This window comes from Eulemur rufifrons, chromosome 8 (assembly GCF_041146395.1).
Source record: "Eulemur rufifrons isolate Redbay chromosome 8, OSU_ERuf_1, whole genome shotgun sequence".
NCBI lineage: Eukaryota > Metazoa > Chordata > Mammalia > Primates > Lemuridae > Eulemur > Eulemur rufifrons.
The window spans coordinates 79,255,003-79,280,394 of NC_090990.1; the positions used below are offsets into that span (position 1 = coordinate 79,255,003).

General features: G+C 38.7%; 1 protein-coding gene across 2 annotated transcripts in view; it reads left to right on the top strand.

Moving 5' to 3' along the window:
• PALMD (palmdelphin) overlaps nucleotides 1-25,392 on the top strand; it is a 52,338-nt gene that overhangs the window by 24,841 nt on the left and 2,105 nt on the right. For both annotated transcript variants that reach the window (XM_069478272.1, XM_069478270.1), the window contains 5 exons: nucleotides 2,049-2,173; nucleotides 20,016-20,130; nucleotides 20,270-20,303; nucleotides 20,427-20,540; nucleotides 21,756-22,850. In XM_069478272.1, coding sequence (XP_069334373.1) covers nucleotides 2,049-2,173; nucleotides 20,016-20,130; nucleotides 20,270-20,303; nucleotides 20,427-20,540; nucleotides 21,756-22,850 — 1,483 coding nt within the window. The remainder of the gene's footprint in view (nucleotides 1-2,048; nucleotides 2,174-20,015; nucleotides 20,131-20,269; nucleotides 20,304-20,426; nucleotides 20,541-21,755; nucleotides 22,851-25,392) is intronic.

Sequence of the window (25,392 nt, forward strand, 5' to 3'; positions counted from 1 at the left end):
TATTTTATATTTAGGTTCAAAGCATTCTCCACCAGGGGTAAATGACAATTTGTGAAGTATGAACAAAATTTTATAAGACTAGCATTAAAATTTCTCTTATTCCTAACCAGACTAAGAACAAAGAAAGTAGCTTCAAGTTAACCTAATCATGTCACAACACTCATTCTATAACTCAGCATGACAAGACCATCCCATCTGAGTGTTTCTTATAAAGATACGTATGCAGTTCACCAGAACTACTCTTATAGGTGGTTTGTAATGACTATAACTTACTTTGATAGGTGTCATCCATTTTCTTTACTATGGATTAGCTATCTTCATATCCCATCAAATAGAAATAAACTTAGGTCAAAATAGATTCTTAAAATGCAGATATATTCAGATTTTCTTGGCATCTTTGACCTCAGGAACTAAATCTCAACCTATGTTAATAATATTTACTGGGTACATAAGAAAACATTTTTGCAGACATCTAAACAGCTATAATAAATGGTTAAGATAACACTGGGATAAAGAATCTCTGGCCATGGAGTAGAGTAATGCCAACTGCTCTCATGGTACTTGTCCACCTGCAATTGCATAAGACTGTAAAAAGACCAACACAAATATGATGATCTGGGGTGAAGTTGTTATTCACTTGATCTAGTGGTTTTCAAATCATGTCCTGTGCATCCTTAGGTTCCAGGCCCCCTCACTGCTTCAAGTAGAGTAGTCCAAACTATAGTTCCATATAATATTTATTTGTACTCAGTGTAATATTATTTTTTTTAAAAAAATGGTTTGAAAGTCATTGCCCTAGTTAAAATAACCATGCTTTGGTAATTATCTAGCATAACCAAGGTTAATTAAAAATATTTTTTAATTCAGAGATATTTGTATCCCAGTGGTATTAATTCTAGCATCCTTTAAAAAAAGACACGAAATTCTTCTTACTTGCTCTCATTTTAACTGTAATATAAGAGAAAGAATGCCCAGAAAATAAAAGTTTCCATTTTCTCCTCACCATTTTAGACGTAGTGAAACCCCAATGAACAATTAACAATGAATAACTGAACAAATAATTTAGAGGCAGATTAGATACATAATGGCAGCCCTTTTCTTCCAGAAGAAGGGGAGAAACAAATTCCTTGAAAGTAATATAACTATATATATGACAGTTTCTACTTGAGACATAGACTAGATGCAGAATAAAGAGCCTCCAAAATTTACAGATCTCTTTCACTTGTTTTAAGTCTTCTTTGGCTCGGGTTCAAGAGTTTAATTTGTTCATGCAAATTCAAGAGGATTTTTTTCCATATGATAAAACATATGTCTTTTTCTGTGTTGTTAAAGTTGACAAATATTCAACTCAAAGTTTAGACAGATCAATGAATTTAATGCATCATATATGATTGGACCATTTAGGGAGCTAAACTTACAGGGAGATTCCCAGAGGAAATAAGCAGTACTGGGTGGGCAAAAGAATGAATATCTACCACACAGCCTAAGGCTAATGTTGAATTAATTCAAGATACAATAGCAACTTTTGTTTTGCCCACCATTCCAATTAATCCCAAAAAAGATTTTCTGGGAGCAGTTATTGTATGCTGTCAGTGGGGTGAATATCAAAGTGGCTTCAAGGAGCTTCTGACTTTGTTAAGGATACAAGACATACATCCATCAAACAAACAAATAACAGTAAAGACATCACGAGATGAGGTCCCTATGACTGCAATAAACATACAGTACAGCACGATTTTGAAGCGAGTTCTCTGAACGGGGCTGCAGGGGACTGGGGGGGAGGGGCAGGGATCTTCATAGAGAAAGGGGCCTGAACCAGACCTCAAGGGATAAATAGGATTTAGATGTATAAAAACTGACTTTGGAAGAGGGTCAAGAAGGTTGCAATGAAGGCAAGAAAATACCAGATTTATTCAGGCAAGGCACCGAGAGAAAATAATTCCTCTTCAATATGTCCACTATGGAAATTCATAAGATTTGAAAGCAGTAAGAGATTTTGGAAATTATTGACTGATACAAGAACATATCTTTATGTTTTCTAACATCAGAAAAAGGCCTTGAGGGAGAAATGGCTTCTAGATGGAATCAGCAGTGGAAAAGAACAAGAAGAGATGAAGAAGCAAAATCAACAAGACCAGCATCAGATTCAGATTCTAGAACAAAGTATCCTCAGGTATGGCCCTCACCAACACTCCATAACTACCTTCATTTTGACTTTGTCTCATGTTGTATGTAGAAGAGCCATTCTCAGTGTCAGTGGCCCAATCAGATCTTCCATTTAGATTTCAAAAAAAGACCAGGGAAACACACCAGAAGGCAACAATAGAAATTTTACCATAAACATCACTTGCACGTAGCAACACTAAATTTATTTTTACAATGCATATTGGTGACTTACCAATACCTCTCTGAGCCTATTTTCTACAAAATGGTAGTAACAATACCTATCTTTTAATGTTGAGCAGATTAAAAAAATATGTGCTACACCATCAGCACCTACTTGGCACATGGTAGGTACACAAAAAGCAGTCCTTCACAGCCATGGCCCACACTCTCACCTTAGGATGGGTGACAGGTCCACAGGTGTGTTTATAGTGTCCCTTCATCACACCTCTCCCAGTCCCTCCCCAGTCACAACCAGGATATTTTGGACAAGAAGATTCTATAGGGATACTCCACCCACATTTTCCCTCTTCTGCTTCCTTGATGAATTGGTCACAGGTGTTCACCTCATTTCTCTATGTCCTTTCCTGGCCATCAAGCACAATCAGTACGAGTCAGGAAACTTCTATCTTAACAAAGAACGTTTTAAAATTACCTTGGCTAGGTGTGGTGTTTCACACCTGGAATCCTAGCATTTTGGGAGACCAAGGCAGGAGGATCACCTGAGCCCAGGAGTTTGAAACCAGCCTGAGCAACATAGTGAAACCCTGTCCCTACAGAATTTTTTTTAAAAAATTAGTGGGGCGTGGTCATCCACACCTATAGTCCCAGCTACTCAGGAGGCTGAGACAGGAGGATCACTTGAGCCCAGGAGTTTGAGGTTGCAGTGAGCTATGATGACAACACTGCACTCTAGCCTGGGCAACAGGGTAAGATCCTGTCTCAAAAATAAAAATAAAAATAAAATAACCTTGGCTTAAAATGAGGTGATGGATGTGAAAAAAACTGAAAAGCTCAAATAAAAAATGAGATAATGGCCCAGACTGGTGGCTCATGCCTGCAATCCTAGCACTCTCAGAGACCAAGGCAGGAGGATTACTTGAACTAAGGAGTTCGAGACCAGCCAGAGCAAAAGTGAGATCCTATCTCTACTAAAAATAGAAAAAATTAGCTGGACATGGTGGCACATGCAGGCAGGAGGATCACTTGAGCCCAGGAGTTTGAAGTTGCTGTGAGCTATGATGACACCACTGCACTCTAGCTGGGGTGACAGGCGAGACTCTGTCTCAAAAAAAACAATGAGTTTATTAGTATTATCATCACAAGAAAATAGTATAAAAAAACAAGTATAGGAAAGGTCGGAATCATTTTCTAACCTACACATGGAAAAAAAGATGGAATTTCTTGTGGTATAATCATGACAATAAATTAAAGTCTACCCATCTTTGAAATATAGGCAAGTTTCAAAACCTCACTCACTTTGTTATCTTTAGTGAGGACTATAGGAAAGACCTGGAAGACAAAAGTATTCGGTAGCTGTGCAATGACCACATTTTGTCCATACTCAGTACACTCTACAAACACATCATTTTAGGCTTAATATTCACAAACTGAAAAAGACTTCCTTTTTTCAAATGATTTCCAGCTTACTTTCCTAATTGCATGCACTTGCACATTTAATAGCTAAAATCATTGACTGCTCATCCTTATCTAGGTGTTTTTGAAAGTAACAATTCTTAAAAGGTTATATAACTGAAATTTTTACACTTTTAAACCTCTCAGTTGTTTACTCAAAGATATGAAGTGCACTTTATAAATAACCTAATAAATCAGCTTTACGGTTTGGAAAACTCCTCGATAATTTTCCGTAAGGTAACACTTAGCAAGACCTTCTCCCCCAGAGTCCAGCTTTAGCAAATGATTACTTTCTTCATTCCTCAACACAGAACCCTTATCTCTAAAGGAGTCCTGAGTTTAATCCCTGTAAACCTTTATCACTGCACAGACACCTACTTGCTCTCCCTCAAAACCTTCTTTTAGAGTCCTTCCACATACCAAACACCTACAGCTTTCTCTGCACCTGATGATAATTGAAGTGGCTACATGCACTCAAACTCCATTAACAAGTTTGGGCAATATTCTGAGTAATCCCAGAGTATTTACTAGAACTCTACTGATTGCTTTTCGACCTTGCCTGAATGCTCTGAGAAGCACATAAGCTTTTAGAAATATTGATAGTGGTTTATCTAGTTAGAGCTTCTATCTGGCCAAAAATTTAAAAGGAGGAGGAGGAGGAGAAACTTAATGAGCCTTATTTGCACCAGGCACTTCACATATATTGGCCCATTTAATCTTCATAACCCGGTGAGGGTAGGTGTTATTATCTTCACTTTTTGCAGAGAATTAAGGAATTCACACCACTAGGAAGTAGCAGATCAAAGAGTGACTCATTTGACTGCCCTACACTGCCTATAAAACCATGGCACACAGCAACCTCTGTGGACTGAAAAGGCGTTATCTCTTATAGAAACTCTGGGAAGCATGTTCTGTCCCTTTGCTCTCTTTTCTCCAAAAAGTTTCTACCACTCTCGGGTTCTTCTTTCTTGTCCCTCTGCTCTCTTTGGTAAATTCCCAATTACATGTCTGTTCATTACCCAATCTCTGGCATCTCACTACAACTTTATTTTTAGATCTTCAGGATGCTATTAACTCATGAATACTCGTTTATGAACACCAAATGATTTTAGTCCCAAATATAAATAATAATAACAGCAATAGTTCACTTTTATGGGGCCTTGCACTTACAAAGCACTTGCACTTACATTAAGTCATTTAGTGCAGCAATCTAAAAGGAAAGCATCAACACCTCTAATTCACAGAGGAGGAGTTAGGCTCAGAGAGGATAAGGGACTTAATTAAAGTCACAGAGCCCGTAATGGGTAGACTTGGGTCTCAAAGGAAGCCAGGTTCAGTGCTCTCCAACTGAAAACTGAAAAGACAGCTGTAGATGTAAACACTCTAGAAACAGTAAAATACCTAACACAGACAAGTATCTCTAATAATCAGCAAACTGCTCTGTTTAAGGAATTTTCCTTAAAAGATCTATTTGCAAAGAATTAGTCAAGAATTTGCATTCTTGTGGCCCATAGAGTCATCATGTTTATCTGGTTAAAAATGGGCAAGGAACAGAATGTTCTGAAGCAACATACGAAGACAAAAAATATCTGTGCCTTGTCTGTATTAAGCAGCCTCCGTCACTGCCCAGCATTGTAGAAATCCCACTGCCAAAGCAGCTTTACCTGACAACTGAACATTTTCTTCTCAGATGTTTGTAAAGCTGCTAAATAATCAGGTACATGTTTTTTTTTTTTTTTTTGAGACAGAGTCTCACTCTGTTGCCCGGGCTAGAGTGAGTGCCGTGGCGTCAGCCTAGCTCACAGCAACCTCAAACTCCTGGGCTCAAGCGATCCTACTGTCTCAGCCTCCCGAGTAGGTGGGACTACAGGCACGCGCCACCATGCCTGGCTAATTTTTTCTATATATATTTTAGTTGTCCATATAATTTCTTTCTATTTTAGTAGAGACGGGGGGGGGGGGGTCTCGCTCTTGCTCAGGCTGGTCTCAAACTCCTGACCTTGAGCTATCCACCCGCCTCGGCCTCCCAGAGTGCTAGGATTACAGGCGTGAGCCACCATGCCCGTCAGGTGCATGTTTTTAAATTCAATCTTTCTCCTAAACAACTGCCCACAGTGCTTAAGAAGCTTTTATCACCAGTTAAATCAGTACAACTTCCTGTTAGCTCAGAGCAGCAGTGAAGCCCACTGATGGAGTTCAACTAGGCAAGGCCACTCACATTCCCTAAGTAGGTGAAGTTACCCAAACACTAAATGTGATTTATATTCACTTAGGTGCTTGCTCAAGGGTGACATTTGCCATTCTGCCAGGCCTCTCAGCCAGAGGATAAGATTTTAATGGGAACATCAAAATAAAAATATTGCTATTACCTCAGAGTCCATAGCAGGGCCAGACTTTGCCCGTGAATTTTTCATTCCTTCTACTTCCAAGGTTTTGTAAGATGAACTGAAAGAGCATAGCCAACGGCCCTCAAATCCCTGTTCTGCTGACCACGGTACCTAAGCTTGGCCATGTTCTTTCATGTCTTTCAGCCTCAGTTTCCTTGCCTGAAATAAAGGAACAATTATAGTCACTTCACAGGACTGCTATGAATAAAGCATCTTCTAGAGTACCTGACACACAGTGGGTGTTCAAAAAATATTAAATGCTATTTCTTATTAAAAGTCAAAAATAATTAAAAGAAGGACACTGCCTGGATTATTCAGGTATATTTATTTTTTGGCCAAAATCTCTCACTTTTTTATGCTTCTTTGAGTAAACAGAGAATATCACCCAACTAGGATCCTTTACATTTGGAAATAATTGAAGAATTTTCTTTATGGCTTACAGCTAGAATGCTAATACAGGAGTTAAATTTTGTAGAACATTTTCTATGGACCAGAGTCTCTCAGATAAGAGACTGACTCATTTGAGAGTGCTAAACACTTCATATGTATTATTTTATTGAATTCTCACAACCACCCTAGGAGGTAGGTAACATTTAACAGATGAGAAAAACTGACATTTATGGAGGCTAACTTACCCAAAGTCATACAGCTAAAAGTTAAGAGCCGGCATTTTAAACCTAATTAAAAGTCCTAATCATAAAAGTTAAATTGTGCCTTAGATCCTACAGAAAAATTCTACAAAAGTTAAGTTCTGTAAACTCCCCCCTTGTATAGCATTTTTTATTTTCAATCCATGCTACAGTTTCACTCTTATATCCATTATTTTATATAGTCATTCACCTGAATATTAAAAATACTCAGAGGGTACCCTGACTCACACATAACCCTTAAGTAAACCATATCTGTTTATTCATCCTGTCCTCTTTTCTTCCAAAAAGAGGCAACATTTCAGAAAATAAGTAGGTTTCCATGGTTTCTGTCCCTGAGTCACATTCTTATCTTTGGAACAATATTATTGAGTATTTTGCCTGGTGCTCTGATTAATACCTTAGGAGAAAATGTTCCCAGGAGGAAAGCTGTATTGAACGTCTCCTTCTGAATCACTTTGCTTAAATAGAGTTTCAATTTGCCTCCCAAATGAGCCCTGCTCTTCCTGCGACCACTGAACCATATACTGACTGATTATAGGCACAGGTGCACTGATTTAGTCCAGATATCCACGTGCACAAATTTATAGTCTGGGTTAGAAAGCCGGTCCTGACACTTGGCTTTCCTCTGCCCAATATCCCACACCCAAAACAACACCCCAAGAAGCTTTGCTCCCATAAGTTGTCATTCACGTCCTGGGTTCTTCTTTCGTATCTAGGGGCCCCACAGTTATCCATGACGTCCCTCTGCCAAACTGCCTTGCATAAGCTCCTTCCAGACATTGTCTACTTCTTGAACTGTGTCCAAAGACCTCTGACTTTAATTGGAGCACACAGGGTGCTTGACAGAAATGTCATAAGTATAAAATGTAAAAGGTTAACTGCCAAGGAGAATGATGCAAATACACTGCATTCCCTTCGAGAAGGATAAGCTACTTATGATTAAATGTTCTCTAGTAAGGATTGTTTTTCTGATATTCCAAAGCACCCTTCTGACCTTCTGCCTTCTTTCACTGAACTTTCATTTGTGCTCAAATAGTTAGAAACTGCCTTCTGCATGTGATGCAAATGTGCTAAGGTGTGTGTGACGCCTTGGGTTTCTACGTGACTATGTCACGAGAAGAGCAGAGGAGTGGGCTGTTACAGCAGTTGGAGCCACATCTCACATAACTTAAGGAATATTCCTCCACAAATGGAGATGGAATGTGAGAAAATGCATTCTGCTTAATATTATGCAAAGCAATGAGCCACTCAGTTAACTCAAAAGATGGCAGGCAAGATTTAATTTCAAAGGGGAACCTGAAACACTCATGTAGAAATATAAAGGTTAAATGGTTTTTGTTGCTGGTTATCATTTGTCCAAGTTTAGCTCATTATGATTTCTATCCAAGTTCAACCCCTACCTAATGCTTTTATCTACCTGTGCAGGCTAATTTTACCTTAATGAAACTAATGGTTCATCAAACACAGGTGAGGTATGCTGCCTGAAAACTATCACATTCTAAATGTTTCTGCCTTCCTGCTGTGACCCAACCAGCCATGTCTAATACCATGTAGCAGGGAGAAATAGACAAGCTGCTCTTGTAACAACATGAGAGAAGAGAAAGAAAAAAAAGGGAGGAAAAAAAAACCACTTGTTTCTTATTAAATTTGCTGTTGCCTAGAAACACTCAAGAAATTATTCTGAGGTAATTATATGAGTTAAAATCATTCCAAGCATGTTTTTCACTCTCTATATTTGACTAATTGGTTTACCGGATTTGTAATAGTTCATCTGTTGTTTTTAATTTCCCAGATAGTCTGATTATTTTGAATTCAGTAGCTTCACTTCTAATTTAACCAAAAGAGCTAAGTAAACTGAACTTAAAAGCAAAAAGAGAAGAAGTCTACACACTCCACCCCACCAAAACACACATACACACAAAGCCCCTAGTATAATGCCTAGCACATAGTAGGAATACCTGTGAATACGTAGCTCAATAAATCAATGAATGAGAAAAATAGATGATGGACAGATGGGTGGTAGTACTTAAAAATACTGCCTTTTCAAGAGGACCAGCTGAAAAGCCTAGACAATGACTTGCACATTGATGAACTGAAAAGGGAAGGCTTGACATTCTTACAAGAATAAGCACCCAGCTATCTTGGACCAAGGGCAAAACTGTGTGGCAGTGGTGCGCTGGTTTTCGAGGCAATTGTTGATGGCATGTTTTAACATCTCACCACCACTGTGTTTGCTTTCTTTCCATTTTCCCCCTCTTCTATAGACCCTTTTATCTCCTTATCCCCACCTCCCAGCACTTACTCCTGCTCATACCTATCAATCTCACCTATATGTTCGTAGAAATAAGGATTAAATGGTTATTGACCCAGAATAAACAACCCTCCCTCCACCATGACAGGCTAAAAGGTAGGTGAGAATACCCTCTGAGGGTCCTCCCTCACCCTGCTTCAATTTAATAACAGCTACCCTTTATGGAGCACATCTTATACCCTAAGCATTATTCTGAGAAGGCCAATTCTCTGAGGGAAGTCTAATTAGCCTTGTTTTGCACACAAGGACTCTAAGGCACAGAAAGCCGTAAATCTGCTAACAATCACGCCATCAGTCACACACAGGTCTTTCTTACTCCAGACCCTTTCCACCAGCCCTCACCCTGCTTATTCTTGATTTATTTCAATGAACACTATTGAGAACCTGGACATTACTGATAACATATACAAAATATGTGTATGTTTTTTGGTCTTATAGAGAAGATTCCAGAATCATAAGCTCCCCAAAATAAATGTATAATAGTGTTTGCCTCTCTTTAGATCCTTTAACTTTCAAAGTGCTTTTATACTAATTATCTTACTCTAAGTGACATTCGGTACCTTGAAACACAAATTTAAAACCATGAGCAGGGTTGTCATAGATCTTTGGCCATGTTGACATGAGTAAAGATAGAACAAAGGAGCAACTGAACAATCCAGAAAGTGGAAGGTGAATTAGTTTTAGTGATCCAGCCTCCAAGTCTTGGTCACAAAGAAAGAATGTCCAAGAGCAGAGACTCATTATATCAGAAAGGGTCTGTGCTGCCCTAGGCCCAGGCTTCTCCATTCCCCAGAAGAGGCCCTGTAACTAATTTACCAGCTCAGAAGACTTCCACACCCATTCCTAGCAATGTGTCTTTTATCTGCCTCAAGGCAAACATCACTCAGCCCATTTAGACCACCCAAGGTTACCCTATCCTTGTTGGTTATTCTGTGTTATATTAGGGCTGGAATTTAAATATGAACAATTAAGAAGCAAAGCAAAAATGAAGTGGATAGAAAATATGTTGGATGCTGTATAATATTGTTAGGAATAAATGTTAAGGGTTACAAGACACAAAGCCAGGAATATTTTCTGAGAGGAGAGCCAATGGCTGTCAACATCACTGAATATGTTTTGCCACTTCATGATATAGTTACAAGTGGTTTATTCACTAGGAATATTTTTCTCTACAACTTTTTTGTTTTGTTTTTTTTTTGTTTTTATTTTTTTTTTATTTCAGCATATTACAGGGGTACAAATGTTTAGGTTTACGTATATTGCCTTTGCTCCACCCGAGTCAGATCTTCAAGTGTGTCCATCCCCCAGACGGTGCACACTGCACCCATTAGGTATGAATATACCCATCCCTTCCTCCCCCCTCCCACCTGCCCAACATGAATGTTACCACGATATGTGCACGTAAGTGTTGATCAGTTACTACCAATTTGATGGTGAGTACATGTGGCGCTTGTTTTTCCATTCTTGTCATACTTCACTTAGTAGAATGGGCTCCAGCTCTATCCAGGATAATACAAGAGGTGCTAGATCACCATTGTTTTTTGTGGCTGAATAGTACTCCATGGTATACACATACCACATTTTATTAATCCACTCATGTATTGATGGGCACTTGGGTTGTTTCCACATCTTTGCAATGAACACTCATACAACTTTTTTTAAGAAAAGAAAAAAGAATCATGGATAAGCACATCTTCAGTTAACTTGCCATGTCCTGGCTACAACAGTAGTTGAAAGTCACTTGGGAAATTCATGACATCTGGGTAAAGATCAAATTGAATTATGATTACAATTAGTTTGCTCCTATTAAATAAATTAAGCATTAAATGTAAAGGACTACAAAGTCCTCTACAGGCCCTAATTAAAAACCACACACCCAGCTTCTGTCCCACCAGAGCATTTGAGAAGCCCGTAACTAACCAATTCCCCATACCTCACCAACCTCCAGGGTGTGTGCTTATTTATTTGAAAATTACATTTGTAACTTGTGCATGACAGTGGTTGATTCTCTGAATACCATTTTGGTTTCATATTTTTCATGGCAAATGAAACTCTTAATTTACAAAATATTGTACTGAAAGTATTGTACCCATTGAGAGCGTTTATTCTTCTACTAAATCACTCTCTAACTACACAGCAATTTCAAATCATGATAATGTCCTCTGCCCATAAGATAATTATTAATATTAACAGAGTTATATTAAGAGATGAGAGTCACCCATGCAAAAGTTATTCACATGTAATAAATTATTCAGCTTTCTAAACATCTGCTCCTTTCCCAATCATCAGAGCAAACTGACACTTGTTTCAATGTCACTGTTCTGTTGGCTCTCTGCTTCTAGTTATCTCAAAGCTGCTGCATTGTATTGCCTGTCCTGTTCTTAAATGCTCAGGATTAGAGGCAACAGATCTGGCCTGGGGCAAATTTAATGCTGGCTGTATGCCAAATGCCCTTTAATACCCTGGCAGGCTTACCATAGCATGTGATCATTTGCAGTGGTTGGTTAGATCTTCCTTTTTGTACACATGCCCTTTGACAATGGCTGATTCTAAGGCAATTCTTGTTCTTACCTACATGTCTGTGCATAGAAATCTTCCTCATCTTTTTTTATGTTTTTATTTGGTAAAGAAAACATGCCTGACATGTAATAGGTTCTTAATAAAGGTCTGTTAAATATTTGATGAAATTTATCAAACCCCAATTTTAAAAAATAAAACAAATAAAAACCCCACCTTCTAATAGATTTCATACCCTCAATTTTATTGAGAAAATATAGTGTTGAATTACCATGGACCAAACTATCTATAAAGATAAAATTCTTTAACCTCTAACCCATTATTAATGCCTTATCTGCCTGTTCCATATGACTAACACACGGCAGTCAAGAATACATGACTAAAGTCAACGGTGTGTACTCAGTAGTATCCACTGAGTTTCCAGAGACATTCATCTGCATGCACTTATGATTTAAAAAAATAAAAAGACCTTTTTTTGTCATTGCAAACTTTAGCCATTCAATATTAGCTAGCTGTCAACACAAACCGTATCAGAACCATACATTATTTAGAATCATATAAATTTTTAACCACGAGGAGCAAGAGCTAATTAATTATTCTATTTTTACTAGTTAACTACCTGAAATGCAAGATACTAATGAGTAATTCTGCAAATCAATGAAAAAAATTATAAAAAAAATCTTGTAAAATCTGTCACACTACAATTCATTCCCAATAACATTATGCAATAGCAGCATAACTGATTTTGTTGCTTTAAAAGAGACTTTAACAGCAGTGGCTGAAACAAGATAGAAAGGTTCATTTCTCTCACACACATAAAAACCCTAACTGGTAGACAGTCAAGCGGAGGGAGGCGACAGTGTTACATGAGATTATTGAGAGGCCCTGTTCCTTTCTCTGCCCCGTTGCCTTGCTAACCCCTACAGGATGCCCTTGGCTGTATGGTCAAAGCCAGCTCACCAGCACATCTGCATTCCAGTTTAGGAAGGAGAAGATAAATGGAGGACAAGCAGCTCTATTTTAAGGGTGTGACCTGACAGCTGCAGAGGTCACTTCTGCTAATATTCTATTGGCTAAATTTTAATCACATGGCACCACCAAAATGTGAAGGAGACTGAGAAATTTAGTCTATACCAACGTAGCCAGGGAAACATTAAAAAAAAGGGGGGGCGTTCTGTTACTAAAAAGAACAGAGAGGAATGGATTTGGGGGCTGAGAGGAGGAAACAGCAGGCTGTCGAAATAGACTAGAACATTCTTTCTGGCAACATTTATGAAATAGACACTATCCTCGTACATATTAGGACAATTCTCTTGATAGTGCTGGAGCACTGTTGAGGTTTCCTGTCTAGAACAATATTTTCAAAGACAGGTGTGTACCTGAAGCTATATTAGTACTATGCTTATTCTAAAATCGTTGATGTTAAAGTTGAAGATCAAATCCCCAAATGTACCTGGTAGATTTTCTTTCCCACTGGGGTTGTGATAGGTGGCCCTCCTCTCCCAAGCAGACGGAGGAGATAAAAGGGAAAGAACAATTATTAAGGAACTCTGCTACAGGTGTCCCACAAATTGCTATACACAGGGAAAATGGGAAATTGTAGCTAAATGTACCTTTATTTACAAAATATTCCTTACAAAATTTTACAGAAGTTTTCCTTTGTATGGAGGCTTTTGGGACACCCTGTATATCAAGCCCTATACTAGGCCCTTACAAACATTATCTCAGCTATCTCCTTAAGACAATCCTTAGTGAATACTATTATTATTCCCCAAATGAGAAAACTGAAGCTTAGAGTGGGTAAATGATTAAGCCAAGTGTATTAGCTTTGATACAGCTCAGTTTATGTTTCCCTGAGTAGAGCTGGAAGAAAAAGGCTTTTCTCTCCTTAAAAAAAAGTGGGCCTTCACACAAAAACTCACAAAATATAGGTAAACCACCGACTATCTCCTATTATCCCAAGATTCAGTAGGGAAGAAAGGAGAAAGAATCTCTAGCCTAAGGGAAGAGTCAAGAGTTACAGTCGCTCACCCCTCTAGACAGAATTCAACATACGTTGGAGGCAAAGATATTCTGAGAGCCTTTGAGTTCCAGAAGAAATTAGATCCTTTCTTATCTGGTTTAAGGAATGGGGCCGGAGGTAGTGATCCTAGCACTTCCATCAACTGGTCTCAGAGGTACATCAGTAGTGGCATAATACCTGCTGACCCAGGTTTTCCCAGAGAAACAGCTGTTCGGCCTCTCTTTGGGTGTAGTCCTGGCCTTTAATAAGAGAGCTTGTGAGATGCAAGTAATTCATCAGTCCTTTCAAAGCATATAGCTAAAAGCCAGCCATAAACTTAATTTCAAACATAGCATTGGTGATTACATTGAAACTGCAGTATGGTAGTCAAATTGCATCAGCCAGCTTTATATTTAAGACCTGCAGCTTCAATTACTTTGAACAACAATCTTGTGTCCAAGCAAAGAAAGTCTTCCTATAAAGTGGCATTAGCTTAGGAAACCCCAGAGTCTTTGAAGGAGACTCTTCTAAGAACTCCTACCAAGAACCAAAGTCAAGCAGCCAAAAAAAAAAAAAAATTATAAAGCCTGGACTTTAATCCTTGTTCAACTGACCCAAAGAGCAGAAAAATCCCCAGTACAGCAAAATAACTCTAATGAAGATTAGGATGAAATATCACCTTTGTATGTAATTGGGCAACACTTTTACATATTAGTGGACCCCATCTACCATTTCAATCTTCAGTTTCTTTATTACCTACCATAGAAAGTGAGAAACCCTTTTATACTGCTGAGAAAAATGAATGTTGTGTCTAACTTCATAGGAATCAATTTTTTTTTTTTTTTTTGAGACAGAGTCTCGCTTTGTTGCCTGGGCTAGAGTGAGTGCCATGGTGTCAGCCTAGCTCACAGCAACCTCAAACTCCTGGGCTTAAGCGATCCTACTGCCTCAGCCTCCCAAGTAGCTGGGACTACAGGAATTCACCACCGCCTGGCTAATTTTTTCTATATATATTTTTAGTTGGCCAGATAATTTCTTTCTATTTTTAGTAGAGATGGGGTCTCGCTCTTGCTCAGGCTGGTCTCAAACTCCTGAGCTCAAACGATCCACCCACCTCGGCCTCCCAGAGTGCTAGGATTACAAGCGTAAGCCACCACACCCGGCCAGAATCAATTTTTTGAAGTCTTCTTTCCACAGCGGCTATTGGAGTTAAGAGCTCAGGCTCTATAAGCAAAAATCTGATTTCAAATTTCATTCTGCCACAGGCTACCTGTGAGCCTGTGGGCAGTTGCCTGCCTAGGTGCCCAGCTGTTTCACCTGTCAGATGGAACTAATAGCAGTGCACACGGGGGCTGCTGTAAGGACTAATTAGGCCGGTGCCTGGTGCAGTGTAAATATGCAATACATGTTAAATGGTGTTATAATTGCTAAGACGTGAAGTACTGAAAGGTAGGATGTACACTTTTGAATTTGGGTTTATGGGGTTTTTCTCCCCTCATGACTTGCAGTCTGTTTGGCCTCTAACAGCAAATTCTATGAGGTTGCTAGTCCTTGTTAACTCCACCAAAAACTGAGAGAGATAAATGGACCCTTAGCAGCAGAAAAAATTGCCTTCTGAAATAACTTCTTGATGCATCCTGCATTTATGTGCTGTCCTTTTTCCCAAGACAAAAAAATTGCATGTTGGAATTGGATTGGGGACATTATCTCGTGATGATTAAGGGAAGTTATTACTACAACAGTGCATGAAATGAAAGCTACCTGCTTTCACCTAGGGAGCTCTTGAAAATAACCCTCTTTTTCCCCAGCAAATAGGCAAGGAGAAGAAAGATTCCATAATGGATAGCATTACAAATCCTTTTTCATGTACTCTGCTTATCTAAATTGGCACATGATGCCTGCCCACCATCTCTCAGAAATTGTGAGAGGTACTGACTCATCCATCAAGCCCCGCCCAACAGCCAGGGAGGCACCAAGAGGGATATTTCTCTTTCTCTACTGCCTGTTTCTGGCCAAACTGCATCAGCATTTCAAGGAGCTCAATTCCCATTCTGAAAGGCAATACCTTCTAAAGACGGGGATGGCAGCACTTATGGAAATTCTAAGCCATCAACTGAAAGATGAGCAGGTGAAGTTTAGAGAGTTACCCCACAGCGACCTCCCCAAAGTTTTGTATAAAAATATTTTAGTTTTACATATATATGTATATGTTAATATATACTTACACATACACTTATGTGAATATGTATGGATATACATACATATATATGTGTGTATATATACATATATATTTCCCCAATATTTCACTTGTTAAATTTTTTCTCTCCTCCAAAAATTCCTTTGGAAAGGGATTGGGTATGAGTCCCTAATTTAAGCCTTGCAATGTTTGAGCTTTCTATTGAGGTCGAGTAGTCTCTTAACTATGAATGGCTGCTGGACAAGGAATAAAAGATAGATGTGCACACATATGTGTGTATTTATGGGAAGAAACAATGAGGGAAGAGTAAAACTATCAGAGAGATGGAATATAAAGAAATCCCTTATGAGGCATGTTTCAAGAACCTATGCTAAACTAGCAATTCTTTTAGGTGCCCAGGGGTTCTCAACCTCAGCACTATGGAGGCTTTGGACTAGATAATTCTTTGTAGTGGTGGAATTGTTCTGTGCATTCCAGCATGTTTAGCAGCACTGCTGGACTAGACCCCCTAGATGCCAGCAGCACCCTCCAAGTTTTGACAACCAAAAATGTCTCCAAATTTTGCCAAATGTCCCCAGGGAGCAAAATTGCTCCTGGTTGAGAACCACTGTGCTAGATACACAAAGATTGCCCTGCCTACTAGTCTCAATTTTTGTTTTATGCTCCTTAAGAAACAGTCAATCCTCCAAAACTCAGTGCATCATCTGGTGTGGAGGTTTTCAGATCTCCTGTCCTTCCATTGCTGGGCACCTGTGAGTTCCAAGCAAGTGGCAGGGGTCGGGGGTCGGGGGCAGTTGGGGAGCATCCGGCCCGTTACTCTCAGTTACTATTCCCTAGGTCTCTCATCACCTCCATTGGCATTCTCATCTTTTCTACAATAACAAGTCTCTAACATTTATCTCTTAATGACAGTTATATTGTCCACAAATAATAAACAGAAATATCAAACCAACTTACAAAAATAAGAAATTAAGTTTTTCACTGAAGTAGAAATTTTAAGAAATGTTCTACATCAGTAAGCATCTCCCATGAGAGGTTTGTAATGCTATGTAATTAGTACCAAGATGTTTCCTTGTTATCCTTTTCACCTGGGAGTTGGCTGCAACTAAGTGATAAAGAATGGGAGGAGGTGTGTGTTTGTTTATGTTTTATTTTCACAAACATGTCACAATGTGTCATAAGACTGCAGCCTTAATTTAATGCAGCTTTCACCCAGTGACTTCAAAACCTTCAAAAACATTCATTAGCAGGTACTCTAATGAGGATTACAGGCTTTCAACTTCATAATCTTGCCACATTAGTCTAAAGATATTCATGGAAATCATATGGCATTACATTACCCATGGCCTTTTCGTCAGAGGGGAGCAACTACAGATATCAGTGCATTTCAAAATTCCCTAAGATGTCATTGTCCAGGCAGACCAAGAGCTCTAGCTCTGTGCCCCGGTAATAGAAAGGGGCAAAGGCAGGAAAAAACTAGCATAGTGAATGCTCACTATTTCTTTTATTACTTACTAAAACACTATGAGTTCATTAGCATTGACCAGACACCTAAATGTCAAATTGCCCCAGGTTCAGTCCTTGGAATTTTTTTTCTCCCTTGCTTTCTAGGAAAACTTATCTACTCCCATGGCTGTAAATACCAACTCCTAAATTTATATATTCAAACCCAGACTTCCCTAAGCTCCAGATTTTTATACCCAACTGTCTTCTCCACATCATACTTGATTGTCTCCAATTTAACACATCTCCCACAAATCTCATTTCTTCTCTCTCCCAAATTTCTGTTGAGCCAATTGCACTCATATGTTTCCAATTGTTAGGGTCATAAACATTGGAATCACCCTTGACATCTTTCTCTCTCACACCTCACATGTAATCCACAAACAAATCCTGGCAACTCTTCCTTTTACATATTTCCAGAATCCAACCACTTCTTATCCTTCCACCAACAACCAACTGGAATTAAGCCATTTTCATCCGGATTAATAGGACAACTGACCTCCATGTTTGCCCCATCTAGCCTATTCTCAACACAGAAGCCGATGTAATTGCTTAAATTTCAAGTCATAACATGTTTCTCCTCTGATGAAAACTCCAAAGTCTTCCCAAAGGCCTTCCCATGCACAAGGCCCTGTATAATCTGGCCATCTGCCACCTCTCTGATTTCATTTCTTACCACTCACCTCCTTTCTCTTACTTCAGGCTTTGTAGTTACTCTTCCCTCTCTCTGGAGCACACTCCCCTTGAAACCCTCATGTATCCTGCCCTCATTTCCTTCATGTCTCTGTTCAAATGACACTTGATCAGAGAGACCTTCCCTAACCACACCATGTAAAACAGTGACCCCTCCCTGGGCTCTCTCTATCTTCCTTATCCTGCTGTTTATAGCCATTATCCTGCTTTTCTCACAGCAAATATTTTTCTTCATAAATAAATGTGTGTATATATATATATATATACACATATATATATATATACATACATATTAATATGTGCATATCAGGTAAAAGACCCGGTGGGACAGGGGAGAAAAGGAGAAAAAGACACAGTATATTACAGAAAACCTTTAAGAATTTTACCATAATAAACTTACAACTGATATCAACTATATTCAGTGTTCTTTCATACACATCATCTCTTCTGTATAAGGTAAGGCAGGTACTGTTATTCTCATTATACACATTACAAAACTGAGTTTCAGGGAGGTTAAGGGAATCAATCACAAGTCGTGAGTAGCAGAGACAGAATAGAATCCAGATCTATTACTTTTAGCATAGATCTTTCCATTCCACCAAACTGGACCAACATACATCCCCACAGCTGTGCTGATGGGCAAAAGTGCTACCATGGAGGTGGAGGAATTTTAATAGAATGGTAGTCACACCTCGGTAACTTTTAAGAAACCCAGGAGTACTGCATTTCACTTGGAGTTCTAAGATATGCAAGAAAACCTCCTTAGCTATCAATGGCCAGAGGCAGCAGCAAAGTCAGAATTTCGAAACTGAAGCGATGAGTAGAATGGTAGAGTAGACCACATTTTGGGCTTTCATTGGTGTGACAATAGCACAGGATTTTCAAGCTATCAGACCTATGACCATCTTCAAGAAGGAAGCCAAGAAAACTGACAATTATCTTAGCTGACACAAATACCCGCAGCTGTCATCTCCTGGACCAGCTGCTGTATCTAATCAGCCATCCTCTGAGGCAGCTGACTTTAGAGCTTAGAGTATTTGGCTGAGAAATTATGTGTGTCTCATGGCTGCCAAAGGCCAGCCTTACTAACTGCAGGGCTGCCAGTGGCTGTTTGTTTTTATACAGAGTAGAGGTCACCATGCTGCCCCCTGGAGTTCATTTAAATCTGACATGCTGCTGTGTGCTGGTGGAGATACCGCCCAGAATGTTTGCAACAATCCAATTTCAAATGTCTGTGTCTGTCCCTATTAGTTCTCTTATGTTTTGTGAGGCCATGTGCATCCATTTTTTTTTCTTTCTTTCTTTTTTCCAGAAAATGTAGTCTCTATAAACAGCAGCAGGCAAAGCCACTGTACTAGGTTTTGTCCATTTCCCCATCTCTTCACTCTACTCATATAATACGGCACAGCTCTTAGGAAACTGAAATTAAAACAAAGTGTCATTTTCAATGTTAGGATATGCAGGAGTTTTAAGTATTAAATAGCTGTGATTATTAAATCCAGTTTAATAATTACAATGTTTTCTCCAAACAATTTATAAGTAGACAGGGGTAAGGAAAATTAGTGAACTACAAAATAATTACAAATGTACATGCCTTTTGGTACAACTTAAGTCTCATTATTTAATAAATCTTTATTTTATTTGTAAGTAACATTAGTAAATGCAATGAAGAAAATGGAGCATAGGTCAAAAACTTCACCTAAGACGAAATCCCTTTGTCCAAAAAAATTTTTTAAAAACTTTTGAATTGAAAATTGTTCAAAGTCAGGTGTTAGGTAACTTGTATACATTAAGCATAACGCTTAGTGTGACGCTAAGTGTGACACTATGTTCTTAGAAGGCATCTGGCTACTTACATGCAGTATTCCAAGGCAGGTTTATATATGGAGAAGATAAATTTGAGAACCCTGCATTTGTACTGTGTTAAACAATAAAAAGTATATATTTTTGTTGTCAGGCTGGAGAAAGAGATCCAAGATCTTGAAAAAGCTGAACTTCGAATCTCAACAAATGAAGAGGCAATTTTAAAGAAACTAAAATCAATTGAGAGGACAACAGAAGACATAATAAGAGTGAGCATTAACCCATTTTAAAGCTATAACTCTCTCTCAAAATGAATCCACAAATTCTAAATAATTCTTCAAAGCATATCCACATTTAGATTTTATATTTTAAACTGTATTAATCATGGAGAATTCTTTTTTCTTATAGTCTGTGAAAGTGGAAAAGGAAGAAACACCAGGAGGTATGTTTTTAAGCAGCCTACTTTATGTCTAAGCTATTTTTTGATAATTTAAAATTTTTCTCAATATTGTAAATATATTTTAAACTAATCTAAATGTATTTTAAAATTACATTAACTTTACAGAGTCAATTGAGGACATCTATGCCAATATCCCTGACCTTCCAAAATCCTACATACCTTCCAGGTTAAGGAAGGAAAGAAATGAAGAAATAGAAGATGATGAACAAAATAGAAAAGGTATTTTTGTATAACAAAATGAGAAATCTGTGTTCAAGGGAATGTTCTTAATTTCAGATTTTACAATGTCAAATATTCACAGTTTGCTGCAACATCTTATGCTTCTAGGTTAAGTGATGGTCCATTTTACAAAGTTCCATGGGGTATGTGAGTCCCATGCATATGTAGAGATAATGAGGTTACAGCATTCATTTTATGCATTGTATTCTGTAGCAAACCAGGTAGGGACAAACAGGGAAGATAAAGACCTGAAAGAGACCAGAAGCTCATAAGGCAAAAAGAGAAGCGCTTGATTCTAGACTTCTCCCTCCCTCTTCAATATCAGTTTTGCATTTAAACAACCTCCCTGTTCTGAAAACTTTAGAATATTCTATAATTTTCAACAGGCTGCCGCCTATGCAACAGGATGTAACTTTATAAAATATACTGTGTGAGGCGTGCTACCTGTCCTACTGCAAGGCATAGTGTGGCATACTCCCCCTAACTAAAGAAGAGAGCGATTCCTCCCATTGAGTGATGCAAAAGAGAGTAAATCTGTTTTGTTGTATTTAGTAACTGGAAAGAGGATATCTTTTGGCTTTCCAATAGAAATTTTTTGCTATTTGGAACCATCAGTTTCTCTTCTCCAGTCAACACCTCTTCTTCAATTTTTCCCATTTTTTCAGTAATTTCATATACCCTTACATAAAAACCTATGATATTACAATGTTTGTCATTATATAATTAACAAGTAAAATCAGAAATTTAAAAAATAGACAACACCTCACATAAAAGAAGAGCAAAGGGTATACTTAATATAAAAATGGGCCAGGCACAGTGGCTCATGCCTGTAATCACAGCACCTTGGGAGGCAAAGGTGGGAGGATCTCTTGAGCCTAGGAGTTTGGGACCAGCCTGGGCGACATAGGCCCTGTCTCTACAAAAATATGTTTTAAAAATTAGCCAGGCATAGTGGCATGCACCCGGCTTCTTGGGAGGCTGAGGCAGGAGGAGCACTTGAGCCCAGGAGTTCAAGGCTGCAGTGAGCCATGATCAGGCCATCACACTCCAGCCTGGGTGACACAGCAAGACCCTGTCTCTTAAATATATATATATATATATTTTTTTTTAAAATATAAATATATTTCAGTGTTTATATATATATAAAAACACAAAGCAGGCTAGTTTATAAAAGAAAAAGTTAACTAAATCAAAGACAAATTTGTTTCTCAACAGCTTTGTATGCCATGGAAATTAAAGTTAAAAAAGACTTGAAGACTGGAGAAAGTACAGTTCTGTCTTCAATACCTCTCCCGTCAGATGACTTTAAAGGTACAGGAGTAAAAGTTTATGACGACGGGCAAAAGTCAGTATATGCAGTAAGCTCTAATCACAGTGCAGCGTACAATGGCACCGATGGCCTGGCACCAGTTGAGGTAGAGGAACTTTTAAGACAAGCCTCAGAGAGAAACTCCAAATCCCCAACAGAGTATCACGACCCTGTATATGCCAATCCATTTTGCAGGCCTACAACCCCACAGAGAGAAAAGCTAAGCCCTGGACCAAACTTTCAAGAAAGGATAAAGATTAAAGCTAATGGACTGGGCAGTGAGGTCAATGAATCCGTACACAACATGGGCAATGGACTTTCAGAGGAAAAGGGCAACAACTTCAATCACATCAGTCCCATTCGGCCGATACCCCATCCCCGATCAGTGATTCAACAAACAGATGAGATGCTCCACACCCCACAAAAGAGGCTGATGACGCCTTGGGAAGAACCGAATGTCATGCGGGACAGAGATACCCCCTCTCCAAAGGCAAGAGTGAGCCCCAGAGAAACAATAGGTGGAGAGTCTGAACACCAGGGTTCTCCACCCACTTGCCAGGAGGATGACGAAGATATTAGATATAGTATCGTTCATTCCCTGCCTCCTGACATAAATGATGCAGAACCCGTGACAATGATTTTCATGGGGTATCAGCATGCAGAAGACAACGAAGAAGAAAAGAAGCTTCTGACAGGATATGACGGGATCATCCATGCTGAGCTCGTTGTGATTGATGACGAGGAGGAGGAGGGTGAAGGAGAGGCTGAGACACCATCCTACCATCCTGTAGCTCCCTATAGTCAGGTTTACCAGCCCGCCAAGCCAACACCACTTCCTAGAAAGAGATTGGAAGTTAGTGCCCATGAAAACACAAATCATAAATCTCCCCACAAAAATTCCATATCTCTGAAAGAGCAAGAAGAGAGCTTAGGGAGGCCTGTCCATTCTCCGCTAGAGGTTCAGACAGCTGGCGATGGGACCGAGGATCCATCCTTAACAGGTAATAAAAATGACAAGGCATGCCACTGCTGCTTAGTCATGTGACAATCTTTTCTTTGTGCTAACAAACCCTCTCGCTGTCAGCTTCTTTGACCATCTCATAAACTCATATACACTGAGGCTTTTTAATGAATGCTGATCTGAATTATTGTCACCACAGTAAAGTGATTAAGTCACTTCAAAAGATAAAGTGAAAACAAATTGTTGCCTCATTTGGATATTGCGTTGATTGACCTTAATAACTTGACTTTCACTTTCTGTCATGGTATGGTACTGTCTGTGAATGTATCTGGGTCACTAATATGTTGAATCATCAATAACGTATCTTTTCCTATCAGAATCTGATGACAACTACTTGTCTGTGCCTTGCTGTGATTTAAACTTCCTGCATAAGTTAACAAATTGCCTTAATTTTGCAAGAAACTACAAGAAACAAATTTTATTTTCATAGTATTTTATTACTTTGCTATATCTTTTTCTCTATACTTTTGTAGTTTTATTAACTTTATTTCCCTAATTTTTCTACATTTTAAAATAGAATGTCAGTATATCTTACATCTTCTGTAACATTTAACTTTGCATAGTATGCCCCAACTTGGCATATTTATTTTTTTCTACTTTCTATATATTTGCATTTTCATTCTCTATAAAGTTTTTTTATAGCTTTATAGCTATCTAGCTATTTTAGCATTGGATGGAAAATAACTTTAACACTTTTTTCTACAAAAGTGACAGTTTCAATTTTAGATTTCTTGCTATCACTTAAATATTACATTCTAGTCATTATTTATAAAGGATAAATAAGAACCTGAAAAAATCTATTATAATAGCTGTACTTACCTTGGCTAAAGATGTAAGTCTAATTACCCAGACATACAGTCTCTGTATGTTTGATAGGGACAATAATTTGAAATGTCTCTAATGGAAGATTATCATTAAAAAGCAAGAAATATTAAGTACCAGCTAATCCAACAAGTAGAACCTGATAATCCTGCAGAAGTGTGGTAGTACCTGCACAATTCAAGAATGTTTCTTTCTCTGCAACCCATAAACTCAATCTTGGACTGCCAATAATACAGTAAAATGAACTCTCTTTCATTCTTTTAAGTAGTTAAATTAGGCATACCAGTTATAAATGTAACCACCTGAAGAATTCCTAACCTCTTGGGAAGTGTACACTTACCTATCTTCCTCAGCCAGAGTTGAGTGATGTGTCCCCACAACGGAAAACCTGCAGATACTAAGTTTCTTTCTGTTTTGACAATGAGCTTTGTTTGCTTGGCATCTTAAATTCATTTCAAAAATGACATCACAGAAGACTTACAAAAGAAGAACACACTGTTTGTGGGTCAAGAGCAGTGACATTAACCTCCATAAAACCTCCCTTTTTTGAACTTGGATATTAGCCAGCTCCTCCTGAACACCCAACACTCCTTCTCCCCCAACCATGTCAACACATTTACCCCATGGAAAATGGCAGGAAGTGACTAATGTTTCCAGACAACACTAACTAACCATGCCACTGAACTAAAATAATGAAAACAGGAAAACCTATTCCAGACAAAGTAACAATACAAAGTTCTGTACTATCAATCAAAGTATCTTATAAACAGAATGCTCCAAATTCCTTGCCTTCCATCGTGATATTGTTCTACAATACAATTTGCCAGTTCAGCACATGGATTACAGAACCTTTATGTATTTTTAGATGAGTTTTAAAAATAAGTATATCATAGGGTCGTATACCATCACGACCATCCACATACATAGAATTCATAGCCCCCCATTCACTTCAATTTCACAAACACCAAGTAGATTGAGCTTAAAAAATGTTTATGATACTTGAAAACCCACCATCTCCGTCAATTTCTTTATCTGTGGTATAAGCCCCCTATTAAATATAAATAGTCCTGGTAGGCATAATAGATAAGAGTTGTTAGTCTTTATTCCCTTGGTGTCAAATCGGTGATGGAAGCCTTATCTAAGAGCAATTTCTAATTTGGAAAACAGCATGAGGGAGGAAGAAAGGTGGAAAAAGGTGGAGCCTAGACATTCTAAAGGCAAGATTGTTCAGTCAAAATTTTGAACAGGGTAAGACATGACAGGAAAATTTAGGCAATGTTATATCCCTCTGCTAATGTAAATATAACCAAGTTGTAAGGTTTAGCTTCACGCCAGATACTTCCACTGTTGCATGGCCCCAGCAAGCTTTCCCTGGGAGCCCACTACTACCCCCACCAACCTGGCTTTCTTTGGCAGTTCTCACTAAAGTATTCTTGCACTTCTGTCTCTGTCCTGCCCTCTTGGAGATGTCAGTGGCATTCCAGGATGAAGGAGTGGCGAACCTCAGCTCTGAAAGATTCACATGCTATCGGTGCAGAAACTGCCAGCCTGTGGCAGCCATTAGGGCCCAGGGGATACTGAGAGTAAAGAGATGAGCTCTCTTCCACCAAGTCCAGCCAGCCAAAGCCATGCATACATCTGAATTGCTGTGGGGACGGGAAGACAGACGGGATCAGAGAAAAGCAGAAAAGAAAAGTCAG